Source organism: Hippocampus comes, unplaced genomic scaffold, assembly GCF_001891065.2.
Source record: "Hippocampus comes isolate QL1 unplaced genomic scaffold, H_comes_QL1_v1.1 scaffold174, whole genome shotgun sequence".
Taxonomy (NCBI): domain Eukaryota; kingdom Metazoa; phylum Chordata; class Actinopteri; order Syngnathiformes; family Syngnathidae; genus Hippocampus; species Hippocampus comes.
Window position 1 is genome coordinate 3,200,084 of NW_017805983.1, and position 17,718 is coordinate 3,217,801.

Here is a 17,718-nt window from a genome sequence, read left to right on the forward strand (position 1 = left end):
CCTGGATGGCTTCCTTTTTGGGTCCCATTGTTTGCTTGGGGCGGACAAGAACTCGTCTGATGTGTCACGTGGTATGAGTGACACGTTCGGCATTCCGGGACTGCGTCACTCTGACATATAAAAAGCAACACTCTTGGTCGCCCTCCACACATCCTCTCAGCATCAAGCATCACGACTGCAAAGGTAACATGACACAATTTTACAGCCTCCCTTTTCACTCTCCCATGTCTGCCATGGCAGCCTTCCGACATTAGTATTCAACATACAAAGCTAAGCCAATGACCTTAAGTAAATTCAGTGTAAAACGTGAAGTTTCTCTTTTTTTCATCTCTCATTGCACAGATGGCATTTGCTCTTCGCTCTTTGCTTCTCCTGTGCGGGATCAGTGGACTGTTGACTGGAGTTGTAAGTGACAATTAGAAAGTTCAAAAACCCACTCTTTGAAACATTCTTTACAAGATTGGCTTCATTAAAAGACAGCAACTCTGTCAATCCCCAAATCCATTCCACTTCGTTTGACGTCACTGCTTTGCATTTTGATATGAACAATGTGCTTCTCTCCTCTTTGTCTTTGCAGTGGAGTGATGAGACCGTGACAGGTTGGTAACTGTGAATGAATCATGCATGGAACCAGATTTTTTTTTTTTTTACTTTTTTCGTCTTCTAGCTAAAATAATGACTGTGTTGTAGTTCCTTGCTGTCCAGATGGCTGGGTTCGGTTGCAGGACCGCTGCTTCATCTACATCAATAACCCACTTTCTTTTTCAGCTGCAGAGGTATGGAAGACTTTCAAACAATAGCTGTGGTGTACTTCGAAATCATCCATCCATTACAATCCATCATTCAACTCTGTCCAAAAGTCCACCTATCATTCTTAGATCTGGATCAACTCTGTACATTCAGAGCCTGTACAGCGGACTGTTACGTTTAAGTGTTTGTGCAGCGATGTACATGAAATGACATTTGAAATCTTTCCAAAAGGGTGGACCTTTAATTCCTTGTCAATTTCTTGTTTCTTAATCTCTCCCAATAGGCGGCTTGCCAAAATGCTGGTGGGAATCTGGCCTCCATCCGAGATTCAGTGGAAAATGCCCTGTGCTACCAACTGGTTCTGGATGCTAACAATAACGCGATCGTAGATACCTGGATTGGACTCAATGATGGTGTTGAGGTGAAACATTGTCTAGTAAAACATTACTAATGGAATCATGTCACTTGTCACTGGAGGTATTTTTGCCACATAGTGAATGAATGTGGTATGGAGTTGTGTGTCGTGATTAGAGCAGTGTTAGGAATTCATAAGAGGATGTTTGAACTGGAGAGAGCATTTCTTGTCTTTAGCCATGGTTGTTTATCACAATGTGGCTTTGTTTTGCAGGAGGGAAGATTTGTTCGGAATGATGGCTCAGTATCCAAGTTCCTTAACTTCAGAGGGCCAATACAGCCAGATAACTTCATGGGCAATGAAGACTGTGCTGAGATTGACACTGAAGGTATGAATATGTATATATACACACACACACACACACACACACACACACACACACACACACACACACACACATATTTTTTACCTTTAAGTCTTCATTTAAAAAAAAAAAAAACCAATGTAAAATGCGTGCTCATGCATTTGGAACAGAAGATGATATGAAGTTGACATTTGATTATTTTTCGTACCTACAGGCCAATGGAATGATGAAACCTGCTCAGATACACAGGATTATCTTTGCTCCATAAACCTGTGGTAAAGAATCAGCACTCCAAGTGGAACCCCGTGGAATATCTTTTCCTCCATCTTGATGCCTCCTTATGTCAAGATCAATTTTAAATGGTGTTCTTGTTTAACTGGATCAACGACAACATATTTTCTTCTTCCTCTTCTTCCTCTTGTTCTCAAACTATTTTGGTTTCTCGCCAATAAATGAAGGAATCTGTATGTGCATCAGGGGTGTATGTTGCTGTTAGTTCCAGAAAGTCTGCCGTCAAAACCACACACACTCACACACACGCACACAAAAAAGGATAATGGGCTTCATTCAGCAGCTTTGTTGCTTCTTAAGGAATGCATTTAATCAACATTTAATCTCTGACCATTTCCTGATATCAACCGCTGATTAAATCTCCATCCATTCATCCATCCAAATTTATGAGCCAAAGTCCGAAGGAAGCCTGACCACCCCCCGACCCCACCCTCTAAAAAAACTGTCTATCGGGCTATTGCCGTCTCCGCTGTTTTGAAAGTGTTCTATAAATACATTTGAGTTGAGTTGAGTTGAGTTGAGTTTTGAGAAAGCATATTGGCCTTCAGAATTTCCTAGTTACTCATTAACTCATTAAGTTACTAAGCGATGCATGTCCTTACGGGCATACTTCTCAATATCAAAGGAGGGGCTTATTTTCTGACCTGATAATTGAAGCAGTTCTTTTACCGCTTATTTCAACTGCTAATGTGTCCCCTCAGTGGTTGCCCCACTGTGGCAGCAGATTATTTTCTATCTCACCTGGCGCTTTTTGTAGCTGCCGTTTTATGCGATCGGCAAAACTAATATGTAACAGACCAAATTGAAATCCATTTAGTCTGGCTATGGAAAGTGAGAGTGCACATTAAAGGTTTCTGAAAACACTTTATTAAACAGGTGAAGAGAGAGAGAGAGAAACAGCTTTTTAAACAACCTCTAAAAAGATGAGAGAGATGTGGTCTCAGTGGCACACGTGGACAATACGGAGGCTCTCACCCAGTACCAACTGGAAGTTGATGAACTGGTCTCAACTTCGAGTGAGAAATCACCTGAATGAATTATATCAAAGACAAAGGAGTTGTGCGGTGTGAGCAGAGACAAAGCACCAATTACATGTCAGGCTTTTAAACCTTCGTTTATTCTGGAAGAACAGGTTGAATGGGTAAAAGTGTTTGGAGTATCTGGGGACCAGGTGGAATTGAAGTCGAGGGGGGCTGAGATCTCAGACAGGCAAGATTGATTTCACTGTTGCGGGACATCTACATGACATACGGTGCACAAAATGTCAAAGGATAAGAGAAATCGACTTGTATGAATACCTTGAATACTAATATTTAAAATTCTCTTTGCTCCTCCCTCCATCTACGCCCTAAATGTTAATGGCAATCTAGTAGTTAGCTTGTCAGTTGCACCTCAATAATGCATTAGCACCTTAGCTGTTCTCAATCCAATTCAGAGGAGAGTGGTGGCGCCTCTGATCAACTTCAACATTTTCCGTCGAGAAAACAAAAAAACATCAGCTAACTCCAACCTCACTACGTAAACAGCGGGTTCTGATTAAATGCAGTAAAAATGAAAAATGAGGAGCAGCTAACGTTAACTTCTGCTGCCGAATGCTTCCGGTCACTTCTCACTCTCAAACATTCTGTCCGAAACGGAAAATTTGAAAATACGACAACTATATTCAATATGTCGTCAATGAAGAAATGGAGCGGTAAATCAGATCATCTCATAATTGTTTGGTTTTGCTGCGTGCTGGTTTCACCAGTTGAAAAAAATAACAGCGAGAAAACCCATCGTGAACAAGCAATGTAAAGTGAGAAAACTACTGAGCGATGAAAATTTATGCCAAATTAAGAGGTCACGTAAACGTAACCGGGATGGATCAGAACCCGTGTTTAGATGAAATTCAGAACGAGTGAATTGGACTCAATATATAAATTTGCTGTTCAGATGCACTTAGGCTGCAGATCTGGTGTTAATTCAGCACACCAGGCTGTTCATTTTAACAAAGTGCCTATATGCATCCACACTACCTGGTGTGAAAGTAACATTTACTAAAGGGTTAAATATTCAATGCGATGATGATGTGTCCTGTAAAATATCGCATTTTTGTTCACTTGTGCTCTTTGTGTTAGACATGTAGCTAGTGTAGTTAGTCACTTAACTGTACGCACAGCTGCGTAGCTGTGGGGATCGAGTCAATCTGGGATGATTTGTTTCAGAAGAAAAATGTTTTGTTCTACTTCCAATTTATGATAATTGAGAGTGAATGTCATGGGAGAAACAACTGAAGCAACAGCAATTGTAGAGCACAACAACTCGGCGTAGATGATGCCAAACATTACAATTACAGTACTGCAGACAATACGCTTTATAGAATTGCTACTTTGAAGGTCGTGTGAATGGAACACTGCAGAAATCTCTACCAGCTTTTAATCCTGATGAAGAACCGTGAGACCGAATGTTCATCTAAATAAATGAAGCCAATTTTGTTTGAAACACAAGGTCTTTCCACCTGTGCATTTTTTTTTTTTTGTTTGTCTGGTAGTTTTTGTTTTTGTTTTTTTGTTTTTTTTTTGCAAAAGTTAGACTTGAAACAATGTCAAAATAATATCAATATATTGGGGTGAAATTTCAAAGAAGCTTGATCTTGAAGTAATGCCAAAACAACATCAATAACATAAGAATACATCAACTGAAATCGTAAATGAGTTGAGATGTATTTAAGTACAAAAACATTTTTCTTTTTCCTTGTCAAAAAGAAAAATGAATGAGCGGAAATTAAATCTGTTTTTTAAAAAAAAAGATAAAATCACTAGAAGTAAGATGTATGTTGTCATAGAAACGAGATGTAAACATAATTGCTTTTGTCACATTTGGAGACTTGGTCTTGTTGAGCAATAGTAGGGAGTTGGTAGGGCTTCGTTTTGGGTGGGCTGGGGGAGGGCTCAGGAAGCTTATGAATGGGCGCCCAGAATTTGGTGCTACGCTCATGTCAATAGTATACTATTTACAAAAGTAACAGAACTTTAAAAGGGCAAAAGGATATGTGGTGTGAGTAGTGGTGTGTATCCCCAATCTCCACGTCGTCACCTCCACGTTTCTAAAAAAGTTCCAATAAAGGAGAAAGTATAAAACAAAGAGCAATTACAATTCTCAACGCCCCATTTAACTGTTACAACACATCCTCCATATTTTTTTCCTCCATTGTTACAGTTTCATCTGTGTATGCATGTGACCATGTGATAGAACCAGGAAGTGCCCTCAAGGCACAATCGCACCCATTTTAACAAGGATTGACGCAAGCTTCGTAAGTGGCTTTGGCCAACCGTGAAGATCCGATACCAGGACACAGCCAACATCACTGACGCAGGGACTGGTTTGGATCTTAAGCCAAAACGAACACCTGCGACTTTCTTGTTTCTTCTCATGTGGGCTGTTTCATTCATTCTTGGGATGTTAGCACAATCATATGGGATACGTGAGATTCGAGACGTACATGGAAATAGCCCTAACCTGAACCCAGATACAGGCTTTGCCGCCAGAATTGTGACAATTGTCAAACAAAAAAAAGTGTAAAAACGCAAGTCACCCCTCCATTAACCTCTCGGCACCCACATTTGACAGAACGAATGAATGCCTCAGTAGAGACGTAAGAGATTCCATGTCGAGCCAACATTGGTTGTCGCAGTTCAACAGGACGAGTGGCATACCAAACAACCAAGCAGCACTGACGTTGTAACTTTTCACAGATGTTCATTGAAATTCATTTAGCATGGGTGTGCCATCAATTATGAAGTTTTAGCGTCACCCGCATGTTTGCGTCGTCCAACTTTTAGGGCGTGTTGTTGAGTTATTGTCAGGCTCTGATTGGTATCCGCATGATTCATCAAGGCAGAATTTAATTGGACTTCACCTCACTTGCACCACCCGATCCTGTCCAGGTGGTGAAATGCTTGTGTTGAACGAAGGCTACAGGTCCTCAAATGTCTTGTCATTGTTGACAATGTTCTCAGGAAATGACTTGAACACTTCATTGTCTTTTCGTGTCGCCCATTGCAGCGAATCGCTGCCCTTTACTCGTCCTACTCTCATGTGTACTGGCCCATCTCAGGTGCATATACAGTGATCCCTCGCTATTTCACGGTTCGTTTATCGCGGCTTCAGTGCATCGCGGATTTTTTCAAACATAATCATAAAAAAATAAAAAATAAAAAAATGTTTTTTTTTCATTTACATGTAGTACAGTACTGTATATGTTGCTCTATGCGACTCGCTGTTGTTTTGCTGACTTTCACAGCTTCTCGCGGACCGTTTGCAGACTTTTTGCGGAATTAAAAAAGAAAAAAATTATATGTTTACTGTATTTTGTTATTCATAACCTAACCTAACTTATACATGTTTAAATCTATTAGTATAAAGCATTAAGTCATGTTAATTACCTCAAAATTTACTTCTACATGCATGTATACCATTAAATTTGGCCTTATAAATATTATGTACACGTACCTATATGGAGGGGGGGGTCGCTACTTCGCAGATTTTCGTTTATCGCGGGTGGTTTTGGTCCCCATTAACCACGATAAACGAGGGATTACTGTATTTTTATTAAAAAAAATGTTGCCATTGTTTTAGTGCACTTGAACTCTTCATTTGAGTAACAGGAGCGAAATTAGCAAGGGTGAGTTTTTAGTTTTAGACATAGCAAATACATGAAATATAGTCATATGGTATTTTTTATTTATATATATTATTATATATATTTATGGGCGGCCCGCTAGTCCAGTGATTAGCACGTCAACTTCACAGTGCAGAGGTACCGGGTTCGATTCCAGCTCCGGCCTCCCTGTGTGGAGTTTGCATGTTCTCCCCGGGCCTGCGTGGGTTTTCTCCGGGTACTCCGGTTTCCTCCCACATTCCAAAAACATGCATGGTAGGCTGATTGAACACTCTAAATTGTCCGTAGGTGTGAGTGTGAGCATGGATGGTTGTTATATATATATATATTTATTTATTATTATTATTTTTTTTGCTAAGACAACATTGTCACGATGCACCTTACAGTGAAACAATTATTTTTAAAAATAAATGAACAACCATCCCCAAAAATGTAGGGAACCACCCTGTCATAGTTGAAATATCACCAAATGTAGCGAAAAAGAAATGAGTGAACTTACATTTGGCCATTCGCATGGCCTGCAGAGGATCTGAATGATGCAGCTTCTCGCGGACCATGTGACTTTTGGGATATGTCTTATAAGATGACTTAGAGAAAACATCAATGGCACGAATAGTGTTCGTTTAAACAATTGTTTGTTGGTTTGTTTTCTTTTGTTTAATTGTTTGTGGGGGGGGGTCAAGAAAATGAACTTGTAGTACAGTTGGGAGGAATGCTATTTTTGGAGTGATCAAGTTCATTTAATGAATCTTTTGAATTGTCTTAACAGCTTTCCTGTGTGCATGTTCTCCCGATGCTTGTGTGGCTTTTCTCTGGGTACTCCGGTTTCCTCCCACATTCCAAAAACATGTGTGGCAGGTTAATGGGACGCTCTAAATTGTCCCTTTGTGTGATTGTGAGTGTGGATGGTTGTTCGTCTATGTGTGCCATGCGATTGGCTGGCAACCAGTTCAGGGTGTACCCACACTTACTGCTCAAAGACGGCTGGGATAGGCTCCAGCGACCCTTTGGAAGATAAACACTTTAGAAAATGGACAGATGGATGGATGAATGTGCCGTTCAGTAAAAAAATAAATAAAAATCTTATTTTATATATATATATATTTTTTTTTATATATGGTGCCTGACTAAAATTGAATTGCAGTGCGCAAAATGACAACCAATCATTCACATTCATGGGAAGGTTTGAGTCTCGAATGATCCCCTACTGCATGTTTTAGGAATGTGGCTGGAACACAGAGTACCTGAAGGAAACCAACACAAGCATGGGGAGAACATGCAAAATCCACCCAGGAAAACAAGCTGAGATTCCAACCCCTGAACCTCAGGCCTATGAGGTGCGGTACTTTGGGACAGGATGACTTCTTGTTCTTTGTCAGCACTACTTCAGCAGGTTCCCAGACCTGAGATGTTGTAAATGCTTGCACAGCATCGTCGGCTTGTAGTTGGGAGGAGGCTCTTAGCTCACTGCCTTCTCGTGGGAAGCAAATACTTTCCTTCAGGAGTATTGAATTATCTATCCATTACAACTACGGGACACATTTTCAATACAATATACAATAAACTAATAATTCCTGTTCTGAAGAAAATATTTTTTTTTCCCTTTGGCTAAAATTCTCTCTGCAGTCACTTATCATTCTCCTGATTCCAAGGGCGTCATTTAACTAATTAAGCAACTACTTCAAAGTACATTTCCTGGTATGCTGTGGCACTACCCCACCCCCGTGAGAGCAACGCATTGCACATTCACGACTATGTGAAAAAAAATTGCAGTTAATTGTGAACGAAATTTCATGAAGAATATGCGTTGACCTCCTCTGATACCTTTGAATAAGAACACCCATTGTTTGTGTAGTATGTGTTTGAGGCATTTAAACGGGGTCTCACGTGACACGATCAAGGGCCAAAAGGAAAGTTGCAGGATGACCGTCATTCCGTTTGACGCAAAACCCATGTGTTGACCTCTTGTTTTGAGCCGATATCGCCACGTCAAATGCTTTTGGAAAATAATCGTGCACTTTTTGAAAAGTTCACTTCATAAATATAGCCGGGGCAGGAACTTGTCTGACGTGTCACCTGACAATGATGCTGGAGACGTGTGCAACATTCCAGAGTTGCGTCACGCCACCCTATAAAAGGATTGCTCAGCTTCGTTTTCAACACATCCACTCAGCATCAAGCATCAGAACTGCAGAGGTAACATGACATAGCTTTTATACCAACTGCCATTCCTTTGATATCAGGAAGCGCAGTTTCATGCTACAAGTTGCTATTTTGTGTTTTGACATGGTCAAGTGCACATATGTAGGGTGACAATATTTAAGAGCCACTCGTGTATTTTTTTCTTCTGTCTTTGGACAGATGGCACTTGGTCTTCGCTCGGTGTTTCTCCTTTGTGGACTCTTGGCTGGAGTCGTAAGTCAAAATCTCACCTGCTGCTTTGAATAAACACATTTACGACAGTGGTTGATTTATTTACATCTTGGCTAGATCTGAGCCAGTGTTCATTTTTTAACAATGTGTTTTCCTCTTTGCAGTGGGCACTCCCCAAAGGTTTGTTGTGATGTTCTATGATGGAAATGATTTTGGGTTTGACGCCAGGTGGTATTGCCATGTCGCTCTTTTCTGTCTAAAACAACATTTGTGTTGCAGTGACTTATTGTCCCAAGGGCTGGACTCAGTTAGATGATACCTGTTTCATGTTCGTCGCTCAGCAAAGAACTTTTATTGATGCAGAGGTATGGAAGACTCTCACCGAGTAGTTGCGATCCAACATGTCATAAAAATACTGTCACATGCAATGACATTTGAAAGTGTAACTTTCAATCATAATCAGTGAGCTTGTGCCTTTGTTACTTTCTCCCATCAGCTAATCTGCCAACTTAAAGGTGGAAATCTGGCATCCGTCCTCGACGCAAGGGAAAATGCACTGGTTATTGAACTGATCCGACAGGAGTTCAATGGCCTTCGGGACACATGGATTGGACTCAATGATGCCATTCGGGTGATTCATTGACTAGGACAAAAAAAAGTTCTCATGCAACAAAATTAACTGCTTTATTCTGACTTGGAAAGGAATTGAGGATATATTGTCTCGTATTTAGTCCTCAACTAGCACTAGCTGATTGTCTTTTTTCACCACGCTGCCAGCTTACAATTCTACAACGACATTAGACATCACCACAGAACTGCACGCATTCAAGATGGATTAGTGTACTTGGGATCTTTACGTTTGACTTCATTGCAGGAGGGTACCAACCTATGGACTGACGGCTCAGTGGTCAAATTCACGGCATATACACCTCCTCAGCCTGACGACTTTGGGGGCCTTGAAGACTGCACTGAGATTGATGACGCAAGTAAGGATATGTTCTTTTTGTTTTTTTTTGTTTGTTTTTTTTACCCTCGGCTCTGACCCGTTAAAGTCGTGAAAGATATTTTGGTGTGGTGCGATCTAGAACTGCTTAACCCTTCCATGCACCCGGTAACCTGATAACATGATAAGCTGTCCACTGTAATAACCGCTGTCCCCAAAAGGGTTCATGTCTCTTCGAGACAGTACAACAAACTACTCACAGTGAATCCCACCTGCAGGCACTGTCATGGTGTCCTCTCTAATCCTCTCTCTTTCTCTCTCTCTCTTTCTCTACAGCGGAAGCATGGAACGACGACCAGTGCACAGATCTGAATTACTTTGTTTGCAGCAAAGAGGCACACGAACACTAATCAACTCAACCATCCCCATCGCAGCAGTCTCGAAAAATGTCTTTTCTAACTTTTTAAGCATCTTCTGAGACAACAGCAGACTTCTTTTTATCCAACTTTGATCTTCTGGTTCAATTTCTCTTGATGGCAATCAAATTTGGAAGGTGGAAGGGTATCTGTAATAAATGAAGGAATCTGTCAATGCACCTGTTTGTTTGTTTGCATGCGTGAGTGTGTATTTACTCTTCTCTATGGCCAACCGTTGTCACTGTACCTTCTTGAGGAATGAGGAGCATCTAACATCTCATTTGTTCACATGAATTGACACACAAGTATAAAATGAAACCACTAACACTAATACCGTTAAAAATAAAAAAATAAAAATAAAAAAGATACAAAACACACACACCCACGAAGATTCTCTTCCATCATGGACCTCAAAAAAAATTCCCCGAGGCAGGTATATTGCATCATCTCACATGATCTCTCACAAACGAAGAACAGACACCCCCAAATATGTGCCTATGTTTCCCAAGTGTTTCTGAAAAAACCTGAAGATGGGAGAGTTGAGAAATGTTATCTTCTAGAAAAGGCTTGTTTTGGAAAATATTTCTTATTCATTTGGGGAATTTATGTGGTACAAAAAAAAAAAATGACATCAGGTAGGACATATGTTGTTTTAGTTACGGCCGCTTCCTTATTCATTAGTCGGGCCATTTCTTGAATTGTCGACACATTCATGACTTGGGCAGTCATCAACTTTCTCCACACACATAAAGATTTTTGGTTGGAAACATTGAATCTTTTAATGTTTCAGATTGTCGGCCCACATAATTCATGGCAATGCGACTTGAGAAAGGGATTGGCCCACTATTGTTTGTGCTTGGTGATATCGTACGTAAATTTAACATCGGTTTTCATTGATATGCTGATGATACCCAATTATATATTTGAAATAACATATCCATGAATCTTCTGTAATGTTGCTGAGATTAAACAATGGTTGTCGTTCAATTTTTTTGCTTCTCAACCCCAATAAAACGGAGATATTGATCAATGGCCTAGATGTTCGGGCCGGGTAGGACTTTTCTGCTGGAGTACAGTGAACATTTTTGAAACATTCCAAAAATGATTGTGCCATGTTGTGCATTCAGCAACACCTTTTTGGAGCATCTGAGGCACATCACAAGAAGGAGATGTGCCTCGATGACGAAATTCCTTTCAACTCTTCATTTCCGGTCCACTGGGACATTTCAGTGCACCGTTACAATTGGTGCTGGAGCATTTCGCCAGGTGTGCGGTCCCAAGTTTTAAATTCAATGTTACCCAGAATGGGCACATACTCATACAGTCCCCCACAGTTGGGATGAAACAGCGAGGCCAATCTTTTAAAGTGAACACGCCATTTAGCACCTGCTATTTGCGATCTTAGTAAACCCCAAGGGCCCTAACCAAATTCCTTCAAGGTGGGTCCAAATGTAGACTCGCTAAAAAGGTTTCCCCGTTACTGTGAACAAATCCTCCAATTTCCCCTCTGCGCAGGTTAAGAGTCTGTGTGTCATCCTCAACAGCACCTTATAATTTCATGATTTAGAAGTCACGGCCTGCAAATTTCCATCTTCGCAATATCAATCGCCTTCTCCCCTGCCTCGCTTCCCGTGCTATCTTTGTTAACGATCTTGTCGCCTGCCAGCTACTTTATTGCAGTTGAATTCTCTTTGGTCTCCTTTGACGATTCGCTCCACAAACTTTAACTGGTCCAGAACTACTCAACTCAGCTCTCAACTCAATTGTATTTATAGAGCACTTTAAAACAACCACCGTATGTACAAAGTGCTGAACATGGAGCAAATTTCATAGATACAACAATAAACAATAAAACAATTAACTAATAACAAAGACAGAAGAAAGCACAAAACAGTAATACTAAGATCAAGTCTTAGTCATGCTGAGTCAAAAGCCAAAGAATACAAATGAGTTTTGAGACGAGTTTTAAAGATGGGCAGCGAGGGGGCTTGCTGAATGTTCAGTGGGAGCTCATTCCAAAGAGAGGGAGCAACAATGGAAAATGCTCGATCCCCTCTGAGCCTCTGCTTGGTTCTTGGTACCTCTAATAATGTCTGGTCTGCAGACCTGAGGCACCGGGCAGGTGTGTAGGAGGAGCTCAGTGCAGTAAGGTGGAGCGAGGCCATTTAAATATTTGAAAACAAATAATAGGATCTTAAAAAGAACTCTAAAACGGAAAGGGAGCCTGTGAAGGAATGCCAGAGTACGAGTTATGTGCTCCCTCTTACGAGTACCAGTCAAGAGGCGAGCAGCAGCATTCTGGACCAACTGGAGACGCTTAATGGAGGACTGGCTGACTCCAAAGTAAAGTGCATTACAATAATCCAGCCAGGATGTGACAAAGGCTCACTACTACTACTACTACTACTACTGTTTCAAAATGCTCATGAGAACTCGTCTACCTGTAGGCCTCGAATGATTCAAACTCAAGCCACAGGGATTTAAAACTCGCAGTGTGTGCGAGTTTGAATCTTCTGCCTACTTGCTAAACCAATCTTCCTGCTCCAAATAGCCAGAATAAACCCTCCACCAACTTTAATCGCCTGTGTTGTGCTGCAATTGGGTTCATACCACTCTCATCGCATACCAAGTTACTGACACAAAAAGATGAAGACATACATGCAGCCCACCAACACTGTGATGGCATAAAAGCAGAGAACAGATTGGAGCAATACGTTGTACATGTGACCAAAGTACCAATTATTTTCCTGTAAAAGTGCGCCCACTTTCGCAACTAACATGGTTTCAGTTCCCACTCGGTGAGAGATGATATCAATGTGAATGCTTTTACGTGACCTTTCAAAATCTGATGGGCCAGTGACCAGTTCGGGACTTTTTGGCCACAGAAATTGTAGAGAAAATGGATGGATGGATAAAATGTTGAGGGTTTGATCCCTGTCGCCCCAATTCAAGGATCCTGGAGCAGTACAGTCCGACTGTAACATGACTCATCTAATGGGAGAATCCGTCAAATGTTCAGTTCAGTTCAGCACACCCGCACTCTGGGCCGCATTCTTCCAAGGGGGAAAAGGCCCACTGCTGAACAGATTTTCCCATTGATTTAAAGTGGATGCATCTTCAGATTCAGGCTCAGGGTGGAGCAACAATAAAAATTTGGCCTTGGAAGCATTCCAATACCGATTTCATCAATTCTCCTCTGATGTGCGTCGTAGACTTTAGTGAGTCTAGTGCAACATCACATGGCATATTGTAATTGGGATGTAGTTAGGATGTCATTTCTGTATGAGCGTAAGCAAACAGTGAACATTTCGGTTGGTTGCCAGAATTGTCCTTCAAACGCTGTTTGGACACAAACAAGGTCCAAATACAAAAATAATAATGATCTTGCCTCAATCTACTCACCATTGACACCCTCACTCTCCCAAACAATCTGAGATTAATAGATTCAGATTTTTACTCTCACAAGGTTTTGCTTTATTTTTTTTTGAAGTGTTTTATTAAGTTGGCTTTTTAACTTCCTCACATCAACCTTATTTGGCATACCTGATTATACGAGTCACAAATTAAACACAAAGTCATTAGAGTAGGCTGGCCTGGAACACCTAAAATAATGTAACAAAAAAATGTAAATTGTGGAGGCCAATTAGGCCCGCAACGAGCTGTTGTCACAACAGGGCGAGACTACGCCCCAACAGACACACATGCCATGGGAGTATCTTTAATCACTCGGTACATTTTGAGCAGTGGTTAAGCCAATTAGACAGGACGAGTGGCATACCAAGCAACCAAACAGCATTGACGTCATGGGAGATGGATTCATGTTGGGTGTGTCTTTAAAATGAAGGTCGTTACATTTCAAGGTGTGATGTTGGGTCTTAATGGGGTCCACCTGCGGTTGTCACTCCCTCTTGCTGTGAACATTGGAGAGTGATGACGGCAGACGTCACATACGAAGAAGCCTCGTCCAAGGAAATCTTGGGAACGGAGGTAAAACGACATCAGATGACATGGTCAAACTTTGTCTGAAACTTTGTCTATGCACACCCATCCACCTCTGATGGCAGCCAACGGGTTGCAGGAATCCCGTCAATGTTGAAACGCTTGTGGGCGTGAGATAGTATGTTGTAATGACATACTGTGCGCACTGCGGAGCTGCAGCCTCTTCTCCAAAGTGCTCATCAGCCGAGGTAGTCGGAGCCATGTCAGTCAATATTGCCGACTCATTCTCTGCTTCAGAGTCCTCGGTGTTTTGTTATGTTTTTGACTTGAGAAGAATCACAGTGCATGTCTCAGAGGACATCGGGGTGTGACTTCAGGGAGTGTAGCAGTCAAACTCAACTAATTAACCAAGAAGTCAAAAGAACATTTCCGTGTTCACAAAAGCGCCGCCCTGACTCTCCAACGCCTCATCTCATGTTGCATTCCTGACTTTATGGTTCAAAGCAACAACTCTCAAGCCACTATTCCTCTCCTCCTGCTTTTAGTTCACGACAAACAAGGGAGAAACCAAAACGGGGTGAATTCGATTTTGGGAGGTTTTGGAAAGATTTGGATTTGTTACATCGATAAGATGATGTTGCATGTATTCCACAGGATCAATGAGCATTTTATGTAACAAACATAATAATAATTGAATAAATAAAGTGGTCGACCCCATCTCACACATCCACATGACGGGAATCAGTGAAAATAAAGTCAATCCTAAATTGGACCTGGATGGCTTCCTTTTTGGGTCCCATTGTTTGCTTGGGGCGGACAAGAACTCGTCTGATGTGTCACGTGGTATGAGTGACACGTTCGGCATTCCGGGACTGCGTCACTCTGACATATAAAAAGCAACACTCTTGGTCGCCCTCCACACATCCTCTCAGCATCAAGCATCACGACTGCAAAGGTAACATGACACAATTTTACAGCCTCCCTTTTCACTCTCCCATGTCTGCCATGGCAGCCTTGCGACATTAGTATTCGACATACAAAGCCAAGCCAATGACTTTAAGTAAATTCAGTGTAAAACGTGAAGTTTCTTTTTTCTTTCATCTCTCACTGCACAGATGGCATTTGCTCTTCGCTCATTGCTTCTCCTGTGCGGGATCAGTGCACTGTTGACTGGAGTTGTAAGTGACAATATTTGTATATTTATATGCGTATCAGTTTATCGTCACTTTGGTGAGTGACCTCCATCATGAGGGGCTACATTCTAATAGTGAACGGCATGTATTTGTCTTTGCAGTGGTCTTTTCAGGTCGTTAAAGGTTGGTACCAGCGACTTTTTCAACTGGATTTGATACATTGGACACCTGTCTGCAGTTGCATAATTCATCTAAAATCACTTTTTCAGTTCCTTCCTGTCCAAAGGGATGGGTTCGGTTGGAGAACCGCTGTTTCTTTGTTGTGCACCAGTACAGACACTTTGAAGATGCAGAAGTAAGAATAAATAGAAATACATAAATGGTCTCAACACATTTATGTGACATTAAAGTCCTGACTAACTGTGGATATCTATTTCAGCTAGCTTGTCAAGCTCTTGGAGGGAATCTGGCCTCCATCCTAAATGCAAGGGAACAAGTCGTAGTTCGTGCACTGATCGACCTGAAAGTTGGAGTTCATGAAGTCGCCTGGATTGGATACAATGACTTAGCTAATGTAAAGTTTGAACTCATACAAGCACAGAAATCAAAGCAGTGGTTATCGTTATGTGTGAGTTATTCAAATGTGACTCTTTCTTGTAGGAGGGAACCTTTGTGTGGACCGATAATTCACCTCCCGGTTTTGATGCCTTTGACGGTCCAGACCCAGTCACTCCCGATCAGGATTGCGTCCAGACAAATGCCGGGACAAACAGTATGTTTTGATTTCTATCAGGGAGAAGAACGTGGATATGGATATCTAAATGTGTTGATCATGTCTTTTTCCAGGCGAGTTCTGGGAGGATGAGCCCTGCTCTACAACAGTTCCATTTGTTTGTGTCACCAATGTGCACTGAGACTTAACTGCCAACATCATGTATTCTTCAACATCTTGTCTGTGGTCTAGATGTCTTTTCTGCGACATCACATGATGCCAGCGGTGGCTTTCTCTTTCTGGATATATTGCAAAGTTTCTTCTCCTTTTCCACTTTTCATGTATGGTTGATTGCCATCAGCCAAGCCAAATCTTGGAGTGTCAATGCTTCTCTCTCTAATAAATGAAGGAATCTGTCTCTGCATTGATGCACGTGTCTTTTTGTTGTCTTGCGCATGTGCATGCATGCTGTTTGCTGTTTCTGGCTCACAGAGTGTCAGAGCAAGTCCTCAACTCAACTCAACTCAACTCAACTCAACTCAACTGTATTTATAGAGCACTTTCAAACAGCCATCGCTGCATACAAAGTGCTGTACATGGAGCAAATTAACATATACAACAAACAGTAAAGCAAATCGGTAATAAAAACAGTAGAAAGCACTGAACAGCAAAACCAAGCATCGATAGAAAAGCAGGCATTGAGAGATTCAACATCACTGAGACAGTTAAGAATGGCAGGGCAAGCGCTACCCTACATCTTCATATACTGTGGGTCAGGGGTGCCCATGGCCGGTCCTCAAGAGCTCCTATCCAGCCTGATGTAATGTCTCCCTCTTCCAACACAGCTGATTCTAATGGTCAGCTCATCAGCAAGCCTGATAACGATCCTGATCATTTGAACTCCGGTTTCCTCCCACGTTACCAAAAACATGCACGGTGGGTTAACTGGACTCTCGAAATTGTCCACAGGGTGTGACTGTGAGTGTGAATGGTTGCTCGTCTATGTGTGCCCTGCGATGGGCCGGCGACCAGTTCAAGGTGTACCCTGCCTACCCACCAATGACAGCTGGGATAGGCTCCAGCGTGCCCACGACCCTCGTGAGGATAAACCGGGGGTCGTCAACCCGCGGCTCCAGAGCCGCGTGAGACTCTTTAGCGCCGCTCTAGTGGCTCGCCGAAGCTTTTTCAAAAATGTTTGAAAATGGAGAAAGATGGGGGAGGGAAATATATTATTTGTTTTAATATGGTTTATGTAGGAGGAAAATCATGACACAAACATTCTTAACGTTTTCTAATGCTGCAAAAATGTGTAGAATACAATTTAAATTTCAAGATTTCTGTCAACGAAGATTTGCGTCATAACCTGCGACACAAGCGTCTATTAGCAGGGCGGGATGTCAGGCAGGTGGCTGTTGCCAAAAAACAAAACAAAACAAAAAAAAAAAACAACAACAACAACAACAAAAAAAACGGCCTTTCATGTACAATTCACCGAGGGTACTGGCAAAGAATGGAAATCTAGAGGGCAGATCGAAGCATTTTAAAATGGTACACGTGACCTACGTAGGTAACACCATGGGCGTCATTAGGCCTATTTTAGGGAGGCTTCAGCCTCCCTAAAAATGTCTTTAGCCCCCCTAAATAATTTCATTGCATTATTTAAAAAAAAGTATTATTTATTTTTCCTGTACTTTTGCTAATATATTGCATCAAATTCAATGTAATGTGGCCATTTTAAATTATATTTCGATACCCTGCCATTATTGTGATGTTAAATCTCCC

At 41.5% G+C, this 17,718-nt stretch overlaps 3 protein-coding genes across 4 annotated transcripts; all 3 read left to right on the forward strand.

Moving 5' to 3' along the window:
* The first annotated feature begins 56 nt into the window (after positions 1 to 56).
* LOC109528334 (galactose-specific lectin nattectin-like) lies at positions 57 to 1,942 on the forward strand. Its single transcript, XM_019890757.1, has 7 exons — positions 57 to 183; positions 343 to 405; positions 578 to 599; positions 691 to 776; positions 1,034 to 1,171; positions 1,379 to 1,493; positions 1,684 to 1,942. Exons 2-7 carry the CDS (start codon positions 343 to 345, stop codon positions 1,746 to 1,748), a joined length of 489 nt encoding a protein of 162 aa, XP_019746316.1. The 5' UTR covers positions 57 to 183; the 3' UTR covers positions 1,749 to 1,942.
* A 6,545-nt stretch (positions 1,943 to 8,487) lies between these two features.
* Positions 8,488 to 10,331, forward strand: LOC109528329 (galactose-specific lectin nattectin-like). Its single transcript, XM_019890747.1, has 7 exons — positions 8,488 to 8,616; positions 8,782 to 8,835; positions 8,958 to 8,973; positions 9,073 to 9,158; positions 9,290 to 9,424; positions 9,668 to 9,779; positions 10,073 to 10,331. Exons 1-7 carry the CDS (start codon positions 8,503 to 8,505, stop codon positions 10,144 to 10,146), a joined length of 591 nt encoding a protein of 196 aa, XP_019746306.1. The 5' UTR covers positions 8,488 to 8,502; the 3' UTR covers positions 10,147 to 10,331.
* Positions 10,332 to 14,912: 4,581 nt separating this feature from the next.
* On the forward strand, positions 14,913 to 16,364 carry LOC109528335 (galactose-specific lectin nattectin-like). 2 transcript variants are annotated; one of them, XM_019890759.1, is made up of 7 exons: positions 14,913 to 15,046; positions 15,207 to 15,269; positions 15,386 to 15,407; positions 15,494 to 15,579; positions 15,664 to 15,798; positions 15,885 to 16,001; positions 16,076 to 16,364. In XM_019890759.1, the coding sequence occupies exons 2-7, from the start codon at positions 15,207 to 15,209 to the stop codon at positions 16,136 to 16,138; spliced, it is 486 nt and encodes a 161-aa protein (XP_019746318.1). In that variant the 5' UTR covers positions 14,913 to 15,046; the 3' UTR covers positions 16,139 to 16,364. The 2 variants fall into 2 exon arrangements, with proteins under 2 accessions (XP_019746318.1, XP_019746317.1); XM_019890758.1 differs by having other exon boundaries at positions 15,885 to 15,996; positions 16,071 to 16,364.
* The last annotated feature ends 1,354 nt before the right edge of the window (positions 16,365 to 17,718 follow it).

What these genes read in the sequence shown, in the direction of transcription:
- LOC109528329 (XM_019890747.1), top strand. Translation starts at nt 8,503, where the DNA reads ATGATGCTGGAGACGTGTGCAACATTCCAGAGTTGCGTCACGCCACCC. An exon ending in GACTCAATGATGCCATTCGG is followed by an intron (nt 9,425 to 9,667) that starts GTGATTCATTGA and finishes ACTTCATTGCAG; the next exon opens with GAGGGTACCAACCTATGGAC. An exon ending in CACTGAGATTGATGACGCAA is followed by an intron (nt 9,780 to 10,072) that starts GTAAGGATATGT and finishes CTTTCTCTACAG; the next exon opens with CGGAAGCATGGAACGACGAC.
- LOC109528335 (XM_019890759.1), top strand. Translation starts at nt 15,207, where the DNA reads ATGGCATTTGCTCTTCGCTCATTGCTTCTCCTGTGCGGGATCAGTGCA. An exon ending in GTCTTTTCAGGTCGTTAAAG is followed by an intron (nt 15,408 to 15,493) that starts GTTGGTACCAGC and finishes TCACTTTTTCAG; the next exon opens with TTCCTTCCTGTCCAAAGGGA. An exon ending in GATACAATGACTTAGCTAAT is followed by an intron (nt 15,799 to 15,884) that starts GTAAAGTTTGAA and finishes TCTTTCTTGTAG; the next exon opens with GAGGGAACCTTTGTGTGGAC.
- LOC109528334 (XM_019890757.1), top strand. Translation starts at nt 343, where the DNA reads ATGGCATTTGCTCTTCGCTCTTTGCTTCTCCTGTGCGGGATCAGTGGA. An exon ending in GAGTGATGAGACCGTGACAG is followed by an intron (nt 600 to 690) that starts GTTGGTAACTGT and finishes ACTGTGTTGTAG; the next exon opens with TTCCTTGCTGTCCAGATGGC. An exon ending in GACTCAATGATGGTGTTGAG is followed by an intron (nt 1,172 to 1,378) that starts GTGAAACATTGT and finishes TTTGTTTTGCAG; the next exon opens with GAGGGAAGATTTGTTCGGAA.